Source organism: Vollenhovia emeryi, unplaced genomic scaffold (genome assembly GCF_000949405.1).
Source record: "Vollenhovia emeryi isolate VEMERY1.0 unplaced genomic scaffold, V.emery_V1.0 DF939155.1, whole genome shotgun sequence".
In the NCBI taxonomy this organism is placed as follows: Eukaryota; Metazoa; Arthropoda; class Insecta; order Hymenoptera; family Formicidae; genus Vollenhovia; species Vollenhovia emeryi.
Genome location: NW_011967211.1, coordinates 1,200,863 through 1,220,288, shown reverse-complemented (window position 1 = coordinate 1,220,288; position 19,426 = coordinate 1,200,863). Strand labels below are relative to the sequence as shown.

Here is a 19,426-nt window from a genome sequence, read left to right as displayed (position 1 = left end):
GGGTACGCGTAGCGTCGCGGCCGAGGGATTGTCAATATTACCTCCGCGGGCGCGCTTTTGCCACCCCGTGTTTTCCTCCTGGGAATTTTCGGCGACCCGCGCGCGACCTCGCCGCGCGCGATACCCGCGTCCACGGGCGCGATCCGCCGCACCTCGCCGTGGGGTAAACAACGCACACGGAGCACGCGCGACCGACGATACTCCACTGAAAATAATAAACTTTTCAGTTACACGACGGGTACCATGTACGCGTTACACTATTCGGTGGCAACGGCCATCATGTATTTGTCAAGGCTGCCATTGACGCGGCGCTGCAAGACCCCACGACCGGCGCCACTGGCGGCGTCTCGCGTCGTGGCGGCGCAAACTATTCGCGACCACGGAGGTGGGAGAGACGAGAGACAGGAATGCGAGAGCGCGGCGCGCGGCCCGCGCGCGACCTGCGCGTAGACCCGCGCGAAATGAAAAAGTAACACGTGGTCGCGCGGGCTCTCCGTTATTCCCGTTTTACACCTACCCCAAGTAGAACAAGTTAATCACAAAAGCGTCAATGCGACATCAAAACGATCAAGTTTACGTCATAAAATTATGTTTATCTAATATTACTTCAATTTATTTTTTTCTACAATATTTAATTAACTTTGCTCCGTGAAACATTTTTAGTTGTAAGATATTTTGGAGTGGCGATCGTGGCACAGAGGATTGTGCGCTAGTCTGGTAATCCGAAGATCCGGGTTCAAAACCAAACGAAACATTTGTTGCTTTTTCGTTCGATCGCCACATAACGAAGTGGATATAGAGAGAGGTGTTATATAAGAGGTTTGGGCACGTTTCTTCAAAAACGCCTTGTAACCCAAGGAGAACAAAAAGTCAGAATGATTTCAGTTTGATCTCACAATGGCCTAATAAATGTCAAATTTTGGCCAATATGGCATCAAATTGACCAAACTCTGACATTTATTAGGCCATTGTGAGATCAAATTGACATCATCCTAACTTTTTGTTCTCCTTGGGTACCCTAAGGGAAATCAATAAAATGTATTTACATTTACATTTAGTTGTAAGATTCTTTTATACGATTGGTTCATACATTTAGATCCAACGGGAACTAAGGGCAAGAACCACAATCGTATTAAAGAATTTTGCAACAGCTGCAAAGCTGCTTTTTCTGCTGAACGCAGCCATTTACTCACTCGGATGAGCCACAAGTAGGACCATCCCTAGGTGTAGAACAGGCATTAGAAATGCTCTCTGCGCGCTAGACCGCTACGTTTCTAGCGATTTGACGCTAGCGAGCGTCGAGAACAATTAGAGATTTCGCTCCAATTAACGACACCTGGAGATAAACTCGACACCGGCTTGTAAAAGATATATTTGCACTTTTATTTAACGCTAGGTAAGAATGTTACAATATAGAAAGTTTAATCTATCAATTTTATACGAATAAAAACTATATTCTCTCTATCTGTTAATTACACTTTGAAGAAATTTAGGATCCGACTACGTATGCCACGACCGTCGCGTGGTCCAGCTTGCCAGGTATCATAGATATCTTGTCCAGCGTCTTCTTCCTCCGAGACCTCTGCTCCTGCTTCGAGAGCTGCACGAGGTGGCCGTCCTTGTGCTGCGCGTAATACAACTCCGTGTCCTCGAGGATCCGCCTCTTCGCCGCGGTTATGCGCACCTGCGAGACAAAGCGGGGATTAGCGGGGATTAGCGAAGGATGCATTTCCTCGTCGCTTACCGCAAAGTCCAGAAGGAGCTCGCACAGATGCTTGGCACTGTTGCACGGCGGCCCTTCTCCGGAAACCCCGCGTCTCAGCAGATCCTCCATTCTGAGCAGCGTGAGCTCGTGCCTCTGATAGGCCTCGACCACCGGGAGATTGTTGCTATTCGCGTTGCTGTTGCTCGACTCGGTGTGCCGCAGATTCTCCGTCGATCTCCGACGCGTCTTCGACCTCGCGTCGTGGCTCTTCAGCGTGGCGTCCGCGTCGCCACTGTGGCTGGGTAGGACCGCGAACTTTCCCACCACGGGGTCGAAATTGTCGGAGATTCCGTCGCTGGTCAGAAACACTATGTCGCCCCTCTCGACCTCCGTTATGGCCAGCGTCAAGTTGTTCAATTCGGGATTAGAGCCGTCCACCGGACCCAGGGCTCCTAAGGCATCTCGCATGTCTCGCATGCAGTGAATATCGTGAGATCCACACGTTATCTCTCGCACCCCAGTTTTCCTGTTTTCGTTTTAAAAGAGACGATTATCGACCGGGTTCTATTTACCGTTCGCTGCAGCTGCGTAATTCAATACGTGACGAGAAACGCATACCCTGAATATACGTAAGCTAAACTATCACCAACGTTGCAGGTACAGGCAATGTACTTTCTCTGGCATATATTTGTATCGGTGCTCGAGCTTGGCAGTGGAAGGATCGTGCACACTGTTAAGGTAGTAAGCATCCCTTGCTCCTGAAGGATCAACGAATGTGCCGCGTGGAATGATCGAAGTAATGCTATAAATACGTCCTTTGTCGTTGTCATTTCGCTATTTATTGACGGACAGAACAGTGCCCGATTCAAGTACTCTATGCTTCCGTGAACCGCGGATCTGGCTGCTATACTCGCTTTCGTACCTAAAATCCCGAATTGTAAGAATCACTCGCAAAGTCACATTAAAGTAGAAGCAGCGGCGTAAGAGCCGAGTTCGATTAGTTCTAACGAAACGTGACTGAAGCGATAAGCACAAGGAAAAAGAATTAATCATGTTCTTCTATCATATGAGTCAGAGACTCTTGAGATAAGTTGCTAATACTTGTAACTCGAAGATAATCATCGAGTACAATCTGAAATTGCAAATACAACTTGTCAAGCCAAACTTTTTGCACTCGTCCCCCAGCTTTGCTTTTACCTTTTTATCTTCTCCACTACTTTACCGCGCTCTTACCCCAATTCACACCATCCGCAAGAGCCAATATGGCAGAGTTCGGTCTCGCTACAACGCCAAAACAATCGGCAATTGGTTCTCCATTGTTGGTATCATTTGTGGGATTCTTCTCGTACAACGTAGTCGCAATTCCGTACACATTTTCATTTGAACTGAACCAATCGGTAACCCCAGCGATCGCGATGTTTGACGTGGTCGATCCTGAAAGAGGCGTCACGTTCGTTTGTTTTTTATTTCGCAACGACATGAAAGTCCGCTTCGTTAGTGTCTTCACTCCAGACTCACCGCTTCTATATTGCTCATTTTGATCTAGCATATCAATGTAATCGATGTCGGTGTCGTTGATACTTAAATGCTTCTGTTGAAGATTGACCGCGGTAAGGCCGCTATCGGGTCCGGTGTAGGCCGCTAATACTTCCTCGTTTTCTTGAGAAGCGTCGATCTGCCTGCTTGGCAATTCTTCTGGATTCCGGCCGTGTAAAATAGACGGACCCTCTTGTTTCGTCTCCAGCCTGGGGACGTGAACGCAAATGAATTAGCGACAAACGGGAGGACGTGACAACACAAGCCAGGACGTAAGCGCGACAGTTTTACCCGTTGAGGTAGCGCGTGATGAAACAGCCGCCAGGAAAGTCCTGAGTCAGTGACTGCGGGCTTCGAAGCGGTTGTTCCCCGAGGCCTATGCTCTCCACGGCCCCTGCCAAGTTGCTGATAGACAGTTGGCGCATGAAGCCGGCAACTTTCTTCCGTAAACTTGGCATCTTTCGGGGGGATCCAAGCAAAGGTACAGCGATTAAGAAGAATGTTAATTATTGTCTAACATTACTTCATCTAAGGCTCATACCATGATTATAGCTGCCAGCGGCAGGTCTCAAATTGAACCTAAAAAAAATCCGTAATAATGCATTACAAAATTTTGTTGCAATAAACACATATTGCAGTTTACATTGTGCACTTGATGTACGTGTCAAATAGTGTATTTGAACTGATCAGCCAATGATGTAAACCAAGTTACTGGTGATTTACTATTTGATGCTCGTATCAAGTGCATGTGTAAAGTAGGCGATTAATAATGCAGGCCTATCAAATGACGAATTTATTTCTAATCTACCCCGTCTCATTCCAGCCTACGATAATACACAGTTTAAAGAAGATGTCAGTGGCTGCGTTCAGCAGAAAAAGCTGCTTTGCAACTGTCGTAAATACATTTTATTGATTCCCCTTAAGCCCGTATCAGACTACGGATTGAGATTGAGATTAGATTGATATTTGAGCAATTAGAGTAAAAGTTACTAAACTTAAACGGAGTAAACGAACAAAATCAATGTGGTTAAATCAACAATAGGCAATTATAACTTCAATTTAAAACCAATACGAGCTTGAGACACGTATCGGATGTACGTGCAATAAATTGATCGTGTATTGACGCTCCGTAGAATCTGTACAAGTTCCGTGGATTAAATTAGAAGGGGAAACTGCCACGAGGTGTTCCCACGTACGTACATCCGCACTCTAGGTTCGAACTGAAGTCGCAATTGTCCGTTGAGCAACGCACGAGGGAGCTCGGCCGAGCAATGGATTCTTTTCTCCGTCGAGAGATCCGCGGACGTCTCATTGACAGTTACAACGTGTCGCCGTTTTCCTGGCGTACGGCAGAGTCGCGACGGGAATCGGGGATGCCGTCGGTGCAACGCGATCAGGACATGGGTCGAAGAGAAGGGACACACGTAGAGGGGAGCCCGCTGGGGCGACACTCCGGCGTGTCACACGCGCGGGAAAATGGGATCAATCACCTGGCAAGATTCTCACTGCGCGGCGACGACGAGATCGCGACGCGCGGCGCGCGACACCGCGGTTCTCCACCTCACCGCCATATTGGGACGGTGTGTCAATAGCCGACTGACCGAGAGCGCTCGCTAGACTCCTCTCCGAGTCGCGGCGCACTCCCAACTCCCACTACGAGGCGCGGCCCCTCGCCTCGCCCGCTCCTAGCATACATGGAAATCGGAACGTGGCTCGCGCGGCCGCGATATACACGGGCGATAAAGCGGCGGCGGCCGCGTTCTCCGAGTCCTCTCCCGCCGAGGTGCGCGAGTGTGCGCACGCGCGACGGGGCCGAGGCCGCCCAGGGCAGGGGCAGTGATGGCGAACTGGTCGCGTTTGTCGCACATGCGCGACAATAACCAGCGATGTGTTGGTAACACCAGAGAGAAACCTGAGGCCGGTATTCATAGTCCGTTCTTATATTTAAGATCATCTTAAGTATGCTCTTAATGTGTTTTCAACCAATCACAGAGCTGTATTAGCGTCTTAAGACGATACTTAAGATGATTTTGAAATGAGAATCGACTATGAATACCGGCCTGAGAGCGGCCATGCCGGTGTTTTGCTTTTGTTACCGTTTTCGCTCGACTGATTCCAGCGCTTTACGCCCATTTTCATTTTTGGAACTATTCCGCTACACCCATTTTCAAGTACTGCCGATAAAGTCGGAGCGAAATGAGAAGTATCGTACAGATATGCGTTCCAATTCAAAATTGATCTAAAATTATTGAAGACCATAGGCTTGTTTTCTATTGCTGCACTGGTGAACTAGTGCAGTAAGCTAGAATGAGAAAAAATATACTTGTCCTACTCTAACTTATTGCACTAGTTCACCAGTGTAGCAACAGAAAACAAGCCTCATGTTAAAAGTCACGGTATCGCATCGAGAATCTTAAAACACAGTCGTTATAAGAGCGAACGGGACAGCAATAGGAGTGAGTGAGATGAGAACAACAGCAAGCGAAGAAGGCTCGAGGATCTGATTGAGGTTTGCGGTCAAGCTGCCGCTATAAATGGCTGTGTTCTCCAGAAGTTGGCGCTTAATAAGCGCTTTATGCTGATTGGATAGATCTAGAAGAATAGCTCTATTTCAGCACAGGGGAGCGATCGCGTGCACGATCGAATTCGATCGGTCGACTTCTCATACGTCTCTACTCTACAGGTTTCATGGTTCATGCTTATTTATTATAGGATAGTTTCCCTCAGACCATAGATTGATCATGTACGAAGAGTGGTATCGGATGGCATATTCCTTCTCGAATTCGAATTCGATCGGTGCACGTGATCGCTCCCCAGATCTGAAAGTATAATCCAATGAACGCAAAGCGCTTAGCAAGCGCTAACTTCTGCTTTGTGTACACTTCAGCAGCCACAATGCGCAGTCTATATATACTATGTCTATGGGCGGCCCCCGTGATCAGCTGGGCGGTCGCGCGCGCGCGCAGGAGCGAGAGAGGGAGAGACGCGCTCGTGTCCCGCGCGCCGCGCGCGATGACAGTGACGATGACGGCGACGATGACGACGGCGACACGGCTGCGCTCTTTTTTTGGTCTGTTTTGACACTCGGCCGAGTCAACATGGCGTCCGCATCACAGATGAGAGTCCGCGAGTCCTCGCGGCAGCTCTAGCGGGATCGCTTCCGCGATTACGTCGCGCGCCGCTCGCCCTCGGGGGGCCCCGCCGACGGCCGAGCTCTTCCCTCCTCGACGGCCACGACGCGCGTACCGCGGACTCGACGGACGGGGACAAGCGTGGTGCCACGGGCAGTGCCGCGGCGCGAGAGCGCGTCTCTCTTCTGGTTTCTTCCGCTTCCGCGTGCGGATTTGTATCATTACGTAATCCGTAGCTCGAGATCCTGTTATCCGTGCGACGCTGGCGGGATTACGATCGCGCCCCCTCCCTCCCCCCTCTCTCTCCTCGCTGTCCCCCGCTGACGTTCGCCTCTCGTGAGAGGAAGGGAGCGACCGCACGCAGTTCACGCCAACTGGGAATAATCTTCACGTGAACTTCACGTTGATTTCATGTATGTGTCCCGCAGGGGACTTTTTTTTTTCTACTTCGCATTTACACAGCGCGCGACATAATTGACGCGCGGGTATAACTTGCCCGAGGTGCTGGGACGTAGGCGAGAGGTGCGCCGATACGGCAAGTGGCTCATGCGTTTTCTCCGCTGTTGCATTTTTCAAGGCGCGGAACCGCAAAACGGCTGGTGCTCCCTACGGAAAACCGACAGTGTAAAAGGGAAACAACGGGGGGGCTAGAGATTATTGCATAGATGACAGCAGAAACGTAAGATGTTCGAGTCCCCGAGAAGTCTCCAGGAGGTTTGCATCGACTTTATCTGTGGTAACGTTCTCGGCCTGTGCAAGGTTCACCCTAGCGATACAAATTCTCCCAATGCACTGAGTAGCGGTGCCGTCTCCGGTAAGTAAACAAAACTAGCTGGTTGGTTGGGCGAGCGACCTTGCAGAATTAAAGCAGCATAAGTTTTAGATGAGCAAGATATCTGTGCGCCGAACAATAATAGCGCAGAAGTTACTTTTGATACTGCAGCAGGTAAAACATCGTCTAACGATGCTCCCAGCAGCTCAGCAACTCGGCTTACCTTTAAACACCCGGATGCCTTCTTGCCGGCCGAAGTATCAGAGCAATTACTATCCAACCTATGTGAGAAGAAAACGTTATCCGATTTAACAATCACGCTTTTCGACGCGCAGACGACTAGATTAAGGTGACGAGGCCTCGAGCGTACTTTGGAAAGAGGAAAATCTCTAATTGTATGCTAATTTGAATGCTCTTCTTCCAGACACGTACGATTGAAAGATGCGTCGACACTGTCGGCCAAAGGCTTAAGCGTTCTTAAGCAACATAAAGTCATAGATTTAATAGTAAACGGTCTCAAGATCACTGTTAACGATTTAATTAGCTGCTTGGGCGATTGGAGCATACAAAATCTTCGATCGCTGAGCGTAGCTAAAGGAAGCTTTATGGATTTTTCAAGGTTATTATACGACACTTGGCATATTCGTGATGTTGTTAAATCGAATGGAAGCTCTCTATAATAGTTGATAATTTTATATCTTTGTGCGTATTTTGTTGTAGACAACGCATGGTAGATATCGCAACATTAAACAAATTAAAGGCACTTCATACCTTGAATGTCTCAGGAACAGAGTTTAATAAACATGGCTTGGACATAGTAGTCGAAGATCTTCCCCTTTTAGAGAGCTTAGATATATCTTGTACAAGAGTCGACGATGTAACGCCGTTAAAAAAGTGTAAAGATCGTTTAAAGACATTAAATATGTATAATTTAAAGATAAGTGGATGCGGAAATTTAATACCAGTATTGCTGGAGCTAAACGAATTGAGGCATTTAGATATTTCCGATGAAAAAGATCCACATGGCTTTGACGTTTTCGCACCTGCCAAGCCAAAAATTACCGACTTTCTAAGAACTCTGAGTTGTATGCCTCATTTGACAACTCTAGACTTATCAGGTGAGCGGTGCAGCATGATATCTATGCGCGAACCGACATGGCGTTGCGTTTTACCAAAATTATTTCTTGATTATATTGACATTTCATTAAGTGTCACGTTTTCTTCACATATAGGCAAAGACGATATTAATCCGAAGGATTTAAAACATTTTATCGCGTCGCACGTAAATTTGAGGTTTCTGGGCCTTGTCCATTCTGATGCTTGTTACGACGAGAGTTTTATAGATTCATCACATGAAGATTATAGACTTGAACTTGTTGTAAGTTGACACAATATTGACGTTAACCGCGCAAGCCTCTGAATTATTTTAATACCTGAAAAAAGAATTGGAATTAATATTTTTGCTGTATTTGAATACGTAGTGATATCCTTATTCATTATTATTACTTATGCATTATTAATCACACAAAATTTTATATATTTTATCGTCTATTTCGTATATTTTATTTGCCTTGAATTAATTTCATTTATAATAGATCATTATATATTGCATTACATTTTCCATTCTAAATTTGACATTTTCAGTCCTCGTGCAATTTATGCATCGCAGACATTTGTTTATACTTCACACCATGCGCTGACGAGCGTCCAACCATTCACTCGACGATTGAAAATATTAAATTTATTTCATGTTGCACACACGTATCGGTCGTTATTTATTTATTTAAAAGATATTTATTTTCGGTTGTATACATGTTTGTGTGTTATAGAAAAATTATTACAACATCGATGTTAACTGTTCGTATATCTCTTCCATTAAATATATTATAACGAATCAATTTCCATGTGCAAACATGAAAATATTGCTAATTGTACAATTGAGTTGTTTTACTTGTTAGAAGTTTTGTTATTTATTCTAAACAGATGAAGTAAAGCAAGTATGAAGACGTCACCTTTGACTGATAAGAAAAAGAAGAGAATAAAAAACGTTTTACAGATAAAATTCATATGAAATAATATACATTCTATTTGTGTTTTGCTTCAGATCAGTGGTACGGCAACAGAGTCTCAAATTTTGGAATCGCTTAGGAGGTATACATATAGACCAATATATCTTCAAAAATGTCTATTTAACTTGTTCCGTTTGACACCAAACTTCCTTGAACCACGGGTCGATGTGATAAAATTAGTGTTACCTGGAATGAGAGAGCATCCACAGGAGTTCCGCGTACAAATGGCTGCTACTGCGTGTATCTATAATCTCACGAAGGGTGAATTGGCCCTCATGATTCATCCGTCGATACTTAAACAAATAGTCGAATTAACATTATTAGCGATGGAATCATATCCGACTAATCATCAACTTCAAAAGAACACACTATTGACCCTGTGCAGTGACAGAATCCTACAGGATGTTGCATTTGACAAATATAGGTAGTTATATAAATTAACGAATTTAAAATTTAGTCAAGTATACTGAGATTTCAATATCTTTCATTTTTAACTCTTTATCAATATCTTCTATATTATTTGTCGTAATATTCAAATTTTCATTAAACAATAAGCATCGATACTAGCTTTTGTAAATAGAAGTTGATAACGTAATAACACGTGAAGGGAATGTGCACAATTAAATAGTTTTAGATTTAGCAAGACGATGTATCGATGTCTTTACTTATTTGGTATACAAGACGTTATCAATCTTTTTGTCTTGTAAATTACACTTGTTAAATACCCGTGCAATTTGTCACGATTAAGTGCTTGAATCTTATTTAAACGAATAATTATTTTTTATCTTCATTCATTTTCATGTTGCAATCAAAATTAGAAAAGCAACTTACTTTAAATATATTAACATAAATAAATAAAAATGTTATTTCTTTATATAGGTTTAATTTTTCTTATGCATGTAAAGCGAATCAAACACAAGTTAATAATATTATTATCGATGAATAGAGGTATTGAGACTTCAGTATACGAATGTCTTGCTGATGTATGAATAAATCTGAAGGAAAAAAATGTCTTTTGCTTAACAGGTGCGCAAGATTAGTTATGAATTGCTTGTCGACATTTGATGATCCATCCATGAATCGTATGTCTGTGGCTATTTGCTCAATCTTAGCAGCAAAGATATCTACATTAGAAACCTCTTTGCTTGGCGCACAACCACAATATATGTTAAAGTTGCTTGCAATGGTTAGATCTAAGGTCGAGTCCAAATTAGTAGATATTACAATGAAATTTACGTTAAGCGCTCTGTGGAATTTAACGGACGAGAGTGCGGCGACATGCAAGGTTTTTCTTGACGAAGGTGGAATGGAATTATTTCTTGAAGTACTGGATAGCTTTCAAGGGGAATCTAGCGTGGAAACCAAAGTTCTTGGTCTGTTAAATAATATAGCAGAGGTTTGTATCAGAGTCTTCAATATTAATTATTGTACATTAATGAAATACATTTATATTGGGATGCGATTTATTTTTCGCATTGAAAATTTCAGGTCGATCATTTGAGGCCGCGGCTTATGCAACCTCGGTTTATAAAGATGCTTTCTATGCTGCTCGATTCCGAGCACATTGATGTATCTTATTTCGCAGCTGGTATCGCTGCACATCTACTCAGTGATGGTCCTCAATCTTGGTGTAGTATGCCATCGCAGCCAAGCAGGGAGCAGTTATTAGATCAACTGGTTCATGCTGTAACTCATTGGCAAACGCCACAGGGAGAGATGGTTGCCTATCGTAGCTTCCAACCATTTTTCCCACTGTTACGTTGTATAAATACGTATCCTGTTCAACTCTGGGCAGTATGGGCGATCCATCATGTTTGCACAAAGAACCGTAAGTTTAAGAGGAAGATATTTTATATGATATATGATATAAATGCAAGACTGAGAAAGTAAAAATTTACAAATTACATTCTATATAAAAATATGTTTTAATTGTATTATAGTATAAACACATTTCTTTCTCACGCAATTGCAACAAATGATATAATGACTTTTGAGAAAATTATTTCACTGTGAATGAAATGTAAATATAATCGTGTATTTTTATTTTCAGCAAAACGTTATTGCGTGATGTTAATCAGAGAAGGAGGAGTAGAAACGTTAAAACAATTGGAAAAAACGCAAACAGAATATACGACACAACCAAATTTGCAAAGTTTATGTCAATCAATTTTGGAAACGCTTCAATTAAATTCTTAACGATAGCTGTTGCTTTTGCAAATTAAATACCACATGGTATACTAGTCAATGTTTATCTTAGTGCAGTCCTATATCCTGTTCTTTAGACCAAATGAACATACAAATTATATGGCCATGAATAATTATATCACAAAGATAGACTGCAATTAACAAAACACACGACACAAACCGTAAATAAATCCAAAACATTTTACTCGCGTTATTTAATTCAGTTGACTGAATTGAAGATCTGAATTGAGAAGTAGATATATTTTGTGTTGATGAGAAAGTATGTTGTCATATAGTATTTCGAAAGTTTTTTTAATTATTTCAACAATAGTTGTATGGCGTGAACTACACAGTAAAGTAGATTTACAATTTATAAAAAAAAATTCAAAATATATCGAGATTTAACTGAATATAACAATGTAATTTTTACATTGAAACTAGAGGAAAATGTATCAGTAATCGAAATTTTTCCAATTATTCATCTTTGTTTTAGTTTTATTTGCAACTTTAAAGTTCCATAATTGTTGCAAAAAATAGAATTAATCAATGACTTGTAGTAATTTGTAATGTCCAAGACAAATCTACTCTTACGATTTTACCAATAACGAAGATTGTAAGATTTGTCTCGCATTCTAGTTAATTACTACTATCATATATAGGAACTAGTTAAAACAATTATCCATTTAAAATATTTGTAATTTTAAAAAGGTAACCTTTACCTTATTATACGATTCAACTAAGTATTGGGACATTATTAAAGTGTTATAATCTTTTTTTTTAATGTGTTATACTTCAAAAATTCAGATCTTCAACCTACTTCTTTAGTAAATATTCTTCGTGGAATTTATTCTGCATTATTAAATATTAAAACATCTTAAAAATTGATCGTATTACTTGCCTTCAGAGATTTAATGGAAAAATCAGAGTTTGTAATAAGAAAGAAATACATATTAATATTAGATTATATCTGTTACTAAAATATTGCGAATTTATATAAACGAAATTTATTCTTCTGATATCATTACATGTTGACAGCTAAAATGTAAGAAATATCAATTTGAATGGTACTGAATGTTAATAAATATGCTATGCAAGCCTTTATATATTAATGCTTTTTTTTATGTATCAGCAACTGCGTTATTACACATCAATATTGATTTTACAAGATTTAAATAAATAGTAGATGTGTAAAAATGCACCTTTTTCTTTCTCCTCTCATTGAAATAGCTGAAATATTATATTAGCCAAGAAATTCTTTATTTACCACTCATTAATTTTACATTTTATTTTACACATATATCTCAAGTATTTTCTCTTTTTTTTTCCTTAATGAAACGTAAAAATTGTTCATGAAATTTGTATCATTATCACTCAATTGATGCTGATGCTGCGCTGCACCTGCAAAATACTTAGCGACATGGAAGTAACATTACGAAATGTGTCTGAATCATAAATGTGTTGAAAGTCGGCACTCCTCCTAACACCTCAGCACAATGAATCAATATTTCAGAAACGTATTTTACACGCGTCTTACAAATTAGTAGCAATATGTTTAAGATAAAACTGAAGATGTATAGTTAGTACTGAATAAATGAAAGTTGCACATGTCGAAAGCTATGCAACGTGTAGTCCAACATTTCATAGAACAAAATTATAATATTTCATAATTTCTTGGCGCAACTTTCAGTTATCATGCATACAAAATTTACTACAAATTATAATTATATGACATTATTCTAGACATTCACTTTGTAGTTCAATCTTTTCACTGTTGTCTTATAACATTTTTTGTTTCACGTGCAAAACTGACGGTGCATTTTTTACCAAGTATATAGATGATACATATTAATTCATATACATATATAGTTAATTAAATAATAATCTATTCAGTTGTGAATATACTTTTGAATATTCAGATACATATTAATATTTAGTTCAATCTTCTTGCTTTACCTATAATATTCAGTTGTATCTGCCTTAACACAATACATACGTCCCTACATATAATTATCTCTACAATTATAGTATTTATCATTTTATGTAAAAAAGACCACACTAAAATACAAACATGTTCCATGCAAATTCACTATGTGTTATTAAGTGTTTTATGTGAAAGTTAATACGGTGCGTTCTCAGTTTGTTTTCAGGTGTACACACAAAAATTTTCATCATATATATTTTTAAACGATATCGTATTATTTGCCTGAGCTACTTACTATGAATATAATTGTTCTTAATAAACATGTAATATTATTTTCATAGAAAATTAATGATATATGTTATTGAAGTTTAAACACTTTGTATATTTATATATAGATATATTGATAAGTTGGATTGTTAGTGATCAAATATTTTAATTTGCACAAACTGAAATGAACCTCAAGTGAAACATTCTAATAATACTTAATTATGTAACGATGAAATTATAATACTTTTATAAATTTCTTTGTGCAAAATATTAAAAATGTTTTACTGAACATATTTTGAAACGTCATTTTTGTATCGGGTATGTAAAGCAGTTGAAACATATGTAAAGTAAGTGACACACAAACCACTTTTTGAACGCTTTAAGGCGGATACAAAATTCGACTTAATGGAATTTATTGGCACTGAAGCTTTAACGAAAACTTATTGAACTACAATAGTGAATGATCGCTGTTGTCTACATTTGTAGTTTTATGTAATAATTATTAAATCAAATATAATTAATTGTGCCCAACTGTCCAATCTTTTTTTCTTTTGACATGTGATGTTTTTCTCTTTTTTTTCCCTTCGTATCAGTTTTTTTTTCTGTGGACATATCATAAGAATTTACTTAAATACCTTAACCGCTTTCCAATGTAATGCATGATGATATACACGTTTGTAAGTTTCTTGTGCGAATTGTTAATCAATTTTTCACAAAAACTTACAAATTGCAATATTATATCTCACAAGGCCATACTCTATACTTTCACACAATTTGTGAAGTATTAAATTATATGAACAATGAGTATCTTTTTGACATGAATAAGAACGTAATCATTTTTTTAGCTAAACCAGAACAACTATATACAGAAAAGTGATGCGAAACAAGATATTATTTTATAATTTTATATACATATATTGCAATATTTTTTAATAGTAGTCTCCTATTATAAGATAGGATCCTAATATGGGATAGCGGAGTTAAATTAATAGGCATTATTAGTTGATTCCACTATGAATTTACTGTCCTTGGAGCGAAATCTGTTTAGGGAAAAATTCATTGTTAGATCGTGTAATCGTTGCGAAGAAAGATTCGTGATTGATTTTGGGTGTTGAAAACCTTCTATCTCATGTTAGAAACCTATCTCATAATAGAGAACTTTCCTATAGATATTTATTATGGCCAAGTGTCAATACTAATGTATCTAGATATCATATTTCATTATGATCAGTGAATAAAACGATTATACACAACTGTTATAATTTTGTTACATTACTGAGTTCGATCATATAGATACATCAGATTATATGTATTAAAAGTTAAGTTTGTTAGGAGTAACAGTTACTATTAAATCAAAATTTTGTCATCTAAACCATATGAAGGAATGGCCAATAAATTATATATTCTTATGTGAAAGTTATTTGAAAGAATTACGCGAATGATTCTAATAGACCACGTTACACGACTGAATAAAAGAGAAATAGGAGCGAATCGCTTAAAAACGTTTAATTAAATAGCTCTAATTTAAGGCATGCATAAATATTTATATTGTTTCACTGTTACCGTTATTCGGACAATTTATTATTATCCGATTCAAGTGAATTGGTCTTTCCTTCAGGTATAATAAAATTAATAAAGTTCAAAAACCTTCAGAAAGTTTAAAAACGTTCAAAGAAATATTCTTTTGCTGTGGTAAATATATAATTTCTTTGTACCTCTTAAAAAAAAGCATAAAATTGTTAATTATTAATAAAAATTAGGCATAGATATGCATATAATAAATCTTTTTACATTGAGAACTTTTCTTTGAGCGGTAAATAAGAATGATCACGTTTACATGACGTAAAATAAAAACTTACCTTGACACTTGCAAAATAATGTTGCCACACTTTTTAAAATGGTCAATATGGCATATAATAACCACGTCTGTAACTCCTGTAAGAGAAAATGATAAAGTAGTAAAATTTATAGACGACACGGCGAAGTGCAATTTTAGGAAAGATATTATGGAAATTACTGATATGTTCGTTAGAAAGCACCACGAATAGAAATTATTACCTAGGTCGTCTCGTAGGTCTGTATCCAAAGTATGCACTACCGCGAATAATTCCTTTAGCCATGCCTCGATAGCCTCTTGCACCTCTGGGACCCCTGAAAATACAAGTGTCAACGCTACAGAAGAATCCAAATCAATTTAAGTTACACGTATCAACCGACATTCCGGAAAAGTATTGTTTCACAGGTTGCGCAAAAACAAGGCATGTTATCTGAAACGGAGCATTACCTATTTGTCATAGAGAAACCAGGTTTATTTGTTCTTTTAGGCATTACTTTAATTTGACGTCCTCTGAACATAGACTCATCCATGGCCATTGCGGTTTGTACGGAATCGCGTTCGGCAAATTCGATATAAGCAAAGCCCTTAGGATGGCCATCGAATTTATTACACAAGATTGTCACTCTATTGACACTACCGCAACCGTGAAAGTGTTGTTCCAACTCTTCCGCTGTAGCACCATAGTCGACCTGCGTATACAAAAGACATATCAGGTTTCAGGCCTTTGTGACATCGTATACTGCAGTAACACTTTACAGGGGAAAGCCGTTTCCTGCGGATTCCAATAATCACGATTGAATTACGCCGAACTTACATTGCCAACGTAAATGGACCGGTTGTCAACTTCCATCTTATCTTCCAACGACATATTTAATGGGCTCGCTAAAATAAGATACGTGGTTGAACATAGCCACAGTATTTGGTTTTATTTACAGATGTACTTTCTCATAGAAAACGCAAATCTGCGAACTTACTGATACCAGGCGGACTGCCCATGTTCATCTGCTTATCTACCTCGGACTGGAGCTGTTTCAATTTCTCAGCTTCCTCCTCCATTTCCCTCACTCGCGCTTTGATCGCCTCTAATTCCTGGATTACAAACAACATTTGGACGAGTTAAATATTACTGCAAAAGGGAGATATCGTTGCTGCATATACTGCAAGAATAGCAATTAGTTACAGGATCGTCAACGTTCGCTTCGCCCAGTTCGCGCTTCACGCCGTCGCACTGCATAATTGCGTCTCCATCCTGGCCATTTTCAAGACCGTCCAGACCATCGATGTGGTCGCCAGCTAAAAGATCGGATTCAGACATCTCTGAAATACGACAGCAATTGGAAGTTACCAGAGGAATACAGGTATAAACATCATATTTAAATTAGTGTTTAGCGTTCGCAAGCGTCGTGACAGAGATGTATTCCCGCGCGTGTTGATAGTCATTTCATTAAAGTACATTTCTATCGCACATTTGTACCGCACGCGAAGCTGGATCTTGATTTTCCAGTAAAGCAAAAAGTTGCAACTGTATGAAAGAGTAACCTACGTTGCTCTAAGCAGTGTGCAGTGTATACCGATAACTGCGTTCGCTACTCATTTCCGCCATTACGTAGGCATCTAAGTTATTAATTATACATCAGCATTATGAAGCAACGAGGGTCATTTAAACAGTTTTAAGAATTAAGTACAAAGGCGCTCAGCAGACGTCGTACGTTCGATGGAAAGTTCCAATTAACTCCAGCAAGTAGTTGATCGTCTACAGATCGTCGAGCGAACTATCGGCATAATGTAGAAAATCGCGTGACGACTGTGATGACCCATGGCTGGCGAATTCTAATTAAAGAAATTTATTGCGAAAAATATTTGCCAGCCATGGGTCGTCATGCAATTTTCTACATTGATTAATCAATTACTGGCGTTAAACAATTCTTTACGTTATCTGCATAATGTGTACACTCGGCGTCACGAATGCCTTTGCACCTGAAGAGAAAGAAGAGACGTCCAGTAGGCAAATTTATTTTGAAAAAAATTAATCTTTCCATCGGAGTATATTGAACCGAACGGCTATTTCCAGGTATAAAGGCATTCGTGACGAGGGTACGGTCAATGTCAGAAAGGTTGTCCGACGTTGCACAACAAGTTCTCGGAATATCCGTATGTATCGATGAATAGGTATTCGTACATATAATTCTTTTGTTCTAACAATGCGTCGCTGCGCATATCCGTGAGCAAATGCTGTATCACCTCGCGGGATGGACTGCATTTCCGAAATTTATCATAAAACGCCTACTGCACTTGAGCCCTGTGTCTGGCGTGAGAAGCGAGAGCAGGAGTAAAGAGATTGATTGTTTCCATTTCTTACTTCTACTTTCAGCTTCGACACCTACTCTCGGCGAATTAGAGCGCGAACAGCGCTATATATTTTGCAAAATTATGCCCCTGCACTTCAGCTTTTACACTGCCAAGTAAAGGTTACGGGTTTCTTACTTCTCACTGCTCACTTCCGATGCAGACGGTCCTTTAAACAATAAGCTATTCGCTGCGACGACTCGGAGCCTTCCATTTAACGTGTCGCTCGAGTGCCATTCGTACTAAATTCCGAGAACTCTTCGAACGGCTCTCGCGACGCACGGAAACGCAAAGCGTACACGATCCGGCCGAGAAAAGGTGGCCCGAGATGCGGGAATGTTTAATTCGCGAGCGGGTGGCTGCCGCTCTCGTTTCGTACAGGAGGGCCCGTCGCAAAGACCGCGGGTCCGAGACGAAAGGACGTGCGGTGCGCGTGAAGCGAGCCGGGAATTCAGTTATCGGCAAGCAACCCCCGTGAACGACGCATGCACCGATATAGCCTGTCCTACCCCCCCGATAGGGATTATCGAAGAGAATACACTACGTCAAGATGCCCGGCAGATGCTATCTTAATCACGAGGGAAGAAACGTACGTAGGTGTAGTGTTGCAGGGATTCGGAGGTATCCACGTATTGCCTCAGGGCGACTCGAGCCTGCCGATTCGTACTCAGGAAAATCAGTAAACGGGTGAGTGACGCGACCACCGTGCGAGAAGCGAAACCAAACCTTCTTCGTGGATAGAGGGGGACGATTTTCAGCACCACCGGCGCCACCGCGGTCTGGCCATAGAGGAAACGGATAGCAGGAGGGAGTGTAATAAGGTTCAGTTGTCCACGTCGCCGATTGGCCGATGTAAAGCCTATCACACAATGCCTGGCAACAGGCAATAGGAATAGAGAATAGAATTTTTGATTCGTCGGAAATTTTCTTCCAACCAATCCAACGCGTCAGAAGTTCTATTCCCTGTGCTTTCCTATTGTGTGATAGGCTTAAGCCTGTCACACAATGCCCAGGCAACAGGGGCTCGATTCTTGAATTTATTCGAAGGAGAAACGTATGCGAAAATTCTGCTCTTGCAGAAAAGTTGCAAGTTGATTGGCTACTCGCATGGCTTTAACCAATAGACTTTCAACTTTTCTGTCAGAGCAGAGTTTTCGTATACGTTTCTTCTTTGAATAAATTCAAGAATCGGGCCCCTGGAACAGGGAATAGAATGGCTGCGTTCAGCAGGCACAACTGTTGAGCGAGCGCTCAATGATTCCTTAATACGATTGGCTGGATCTAAAAGTATTAACCAATCATACTCACTCAACAGTTGTGTCTGTTGAACGCGGCCATTGTGTGATAAGCTTTAACCACGTTATTGAAGGCCTGTGTTCACGATGCTAGAACTTGGTCCTAGTTCTAGTTCCGAGAAATGTGTGGCCAATCAACTCGCAGCTATTCCATAAAAGCTACAAGTTCATTGGCTACACATTTCTCGAAACTAGAACTTGGGCCAAGTCCTAGCATCGTGGACACAGGCCTTAAGTCCCAGTCTACAATAGATGATTTAAGCCCTAAGCTTTAAGAAATTGACCAATCACGGCCAAGTATGAGTAGAATACGCGACTGTGATTAGTCAATTTAGGATTTAAATCTCTATTGTAGATGGACAC

At 40.5% G+C, this 19,426-nt stretch overlaps 3 protein-coding genes across 7 annotated transcripts; 1 reads left to right on the top strand and 2 right to left on the bottom strand.

Annotated features, from left to right (window-relative positions):
• Positions 1-1,359: 1,359 nt before the first annotated feature.
• LOC105565115 (PP2C-like domain-containing protein CG9801) lies at positions 1,360-4,921 on the bottom strand. Of its 2 annotated transcripts, none has more exons than XM_012018049.1 (8): positions 4,732-4,921; positions 3,783-3,820; positions 3,533-3,699; positions 3,224-3,450; positions 2,939-3,139; positions 2,324-2,627; positions 1,745-2,231; positions 1,360-1,684 (listed from the first exon to the last, which is right to left on the bottom strand). In XM_012018049.1, the coding sequence occupies exons 2-8, from the start codon at positions 3,783-3,785 to the stop codon at positions 1,490-1,492; spliced, it is 1,584 nt and encodes a 527-aa protein (XP_011873439.1). In that variant the 5' UTR covers positions 3,786-3,820; positions 4,732-4,921; the 3' UTR covers positions 1,360-1,489. The 2 variants fall into 2 exon arrangements, with proteins under 2 accessions (XP_011873439.1, XP_011873440.1); XM_012018050.1 differs by lacking the exon at positions 4,732-4,921 and adding an exon at positions 4,442-4,721.
• Positions 4,922-6,656: 1,735 nt separating this feature from the next.
• On the top strand, positions 6,657-12,500 carry LOC105565114 (protein zyg-11 homolog B-like). 3 transcript variants are annotated; one of them, XM_012018048.1, is made up of 10 exons: positions 6,657-6,785; positions 6,950-7,186; positions 7,316-7,493; positions 7,569-7,763; positions 7,865-8,262; positions 8,377-8,522; positions 9,249-9,637; positions 10,240-10,609; positions 10,702-11,041; positions 11,264-12,500. In XM_012018048.1, the coding sequence occupies exons 2-10, from the start codon at positions 7,057-7,059 to the stop codon at positions 11,407-11,409; spliced, it is 2,292 nt and encodes a 763-aa protein (XP_011873438.1). In that variant the 5' UTR covers positions 6,657-6,785; positions 6,950-7,056; the 3' UTR covers positions 11,410-12,500. The 3 variants fall into 3 exon arrangements, with proteins under 3 accessions (XP_011873438.1, XP_011873436.1, XP_011873437.1); XM_012018046.1 differs by having other exon boundaries at positions 7,256-7,493; XM_012018047.1 differs by lacking the exon at positions 6,657-6,785 and having other exon boundaries at positions 6,817-7,186; positions 7,256-7,493.
• Positions 12,501-15,444: 2,944 nt separating this feature from the next.
• Positions 15,445-18,545, bottom strand: LOC105565113 (polyadenylate-binding protein 2-B). Of its 2 annotated transcripts, none has more exons than XM_012018044.1 (7): positions 18,362-18,545; positions 16,603-16,739; positions 16,397-16,511; positions 16,237-16,304; positions 15,870-16,111; positions 15,644-15,736; positions 15,445-15,520 (listed from the first exon to the last, which is right to left on the bottom strand). In XM_012018044.1, exons 2-7 carry the CDS (start codon positions 16,735-16,737, stop codon positions 15,487-15,489), a joined length of 687 nt encoding a protein of 228 aa, XP_011873434.1. In that variant the 5' UTR covers positions 16,738-16,739; positions 18,362-18,545; the 3' UTR covers positions 15,445-15,486. The 2 variants fall into 2 exon arrangements, with proteins under 2 accessions (XP_011873434.1, XP_011873435.1); XM_012018045.1 differs by lacking the exon at positions 18,362-18,545 and adding an exon at positions 17,907-18,252.
• Positions 18,546-19,426: the final 881 nt, after the last annotated feature.

Coding starts and splice junctions, on each gene's coding strand:
- LOC105565114 (XM_012018046.1), top strand. CDS start 7,057: ATGTTCGAGTCCCCGAGAAGTCTCCAGGAGGTTTGCATCGACTTTATC. Junction 7,187..7,255: donor GAGTAGCGGTGCCGTCTCCG/GTAAGTAAACAA, acceptor CATAAGTTTTAG/ATGAGCAAGATATCTGTGCG. Junction 10,610..10,701: donor TGTTAAATAATATAGCAGAG/GTTTGTATCAGA, acceptor TGAAAATTTCAG/GTCGATCATTTGAGGCCGCG.
- LOC105565113 (XM_012018044.1), bottom strand. CDS start 16,737: ATGTCTGAATCCGATCTTTTAGCTGGCGACCACATCGATGGTCTGGAC. Junction 16,512..16,602: donor AAGCGAACGTTGACGATCCT/GTAACTAATTGC, acceptor TTTGTAATCCAG/GAATTAGAGGCGATCAAAGC. Junction 16,305..16,396: donor GGGCAGTCCGCCTGGTATCA/GTAAGTTCGCAG, acceptor ATCTTATTTTAG/CGAGCCCATTAAATATGTCG.
- LOC105565115 (XM_012018049.1), bottom strand. Junction 2,628..2,938: donor TGCGGATGGTGTGAATTGGG/GTAAGAGCGCGG, acceptor TCGGGATTTTAG/GTACGAAAGCGAGTATAGCA. Junction 1,685..1,744: donor AGCTCCTTCTGGACTTTGCG/GTAAGCGACGAG, acceptor TTTGTCTCGCAG/GTGCGCATAACCGCGGCGAA.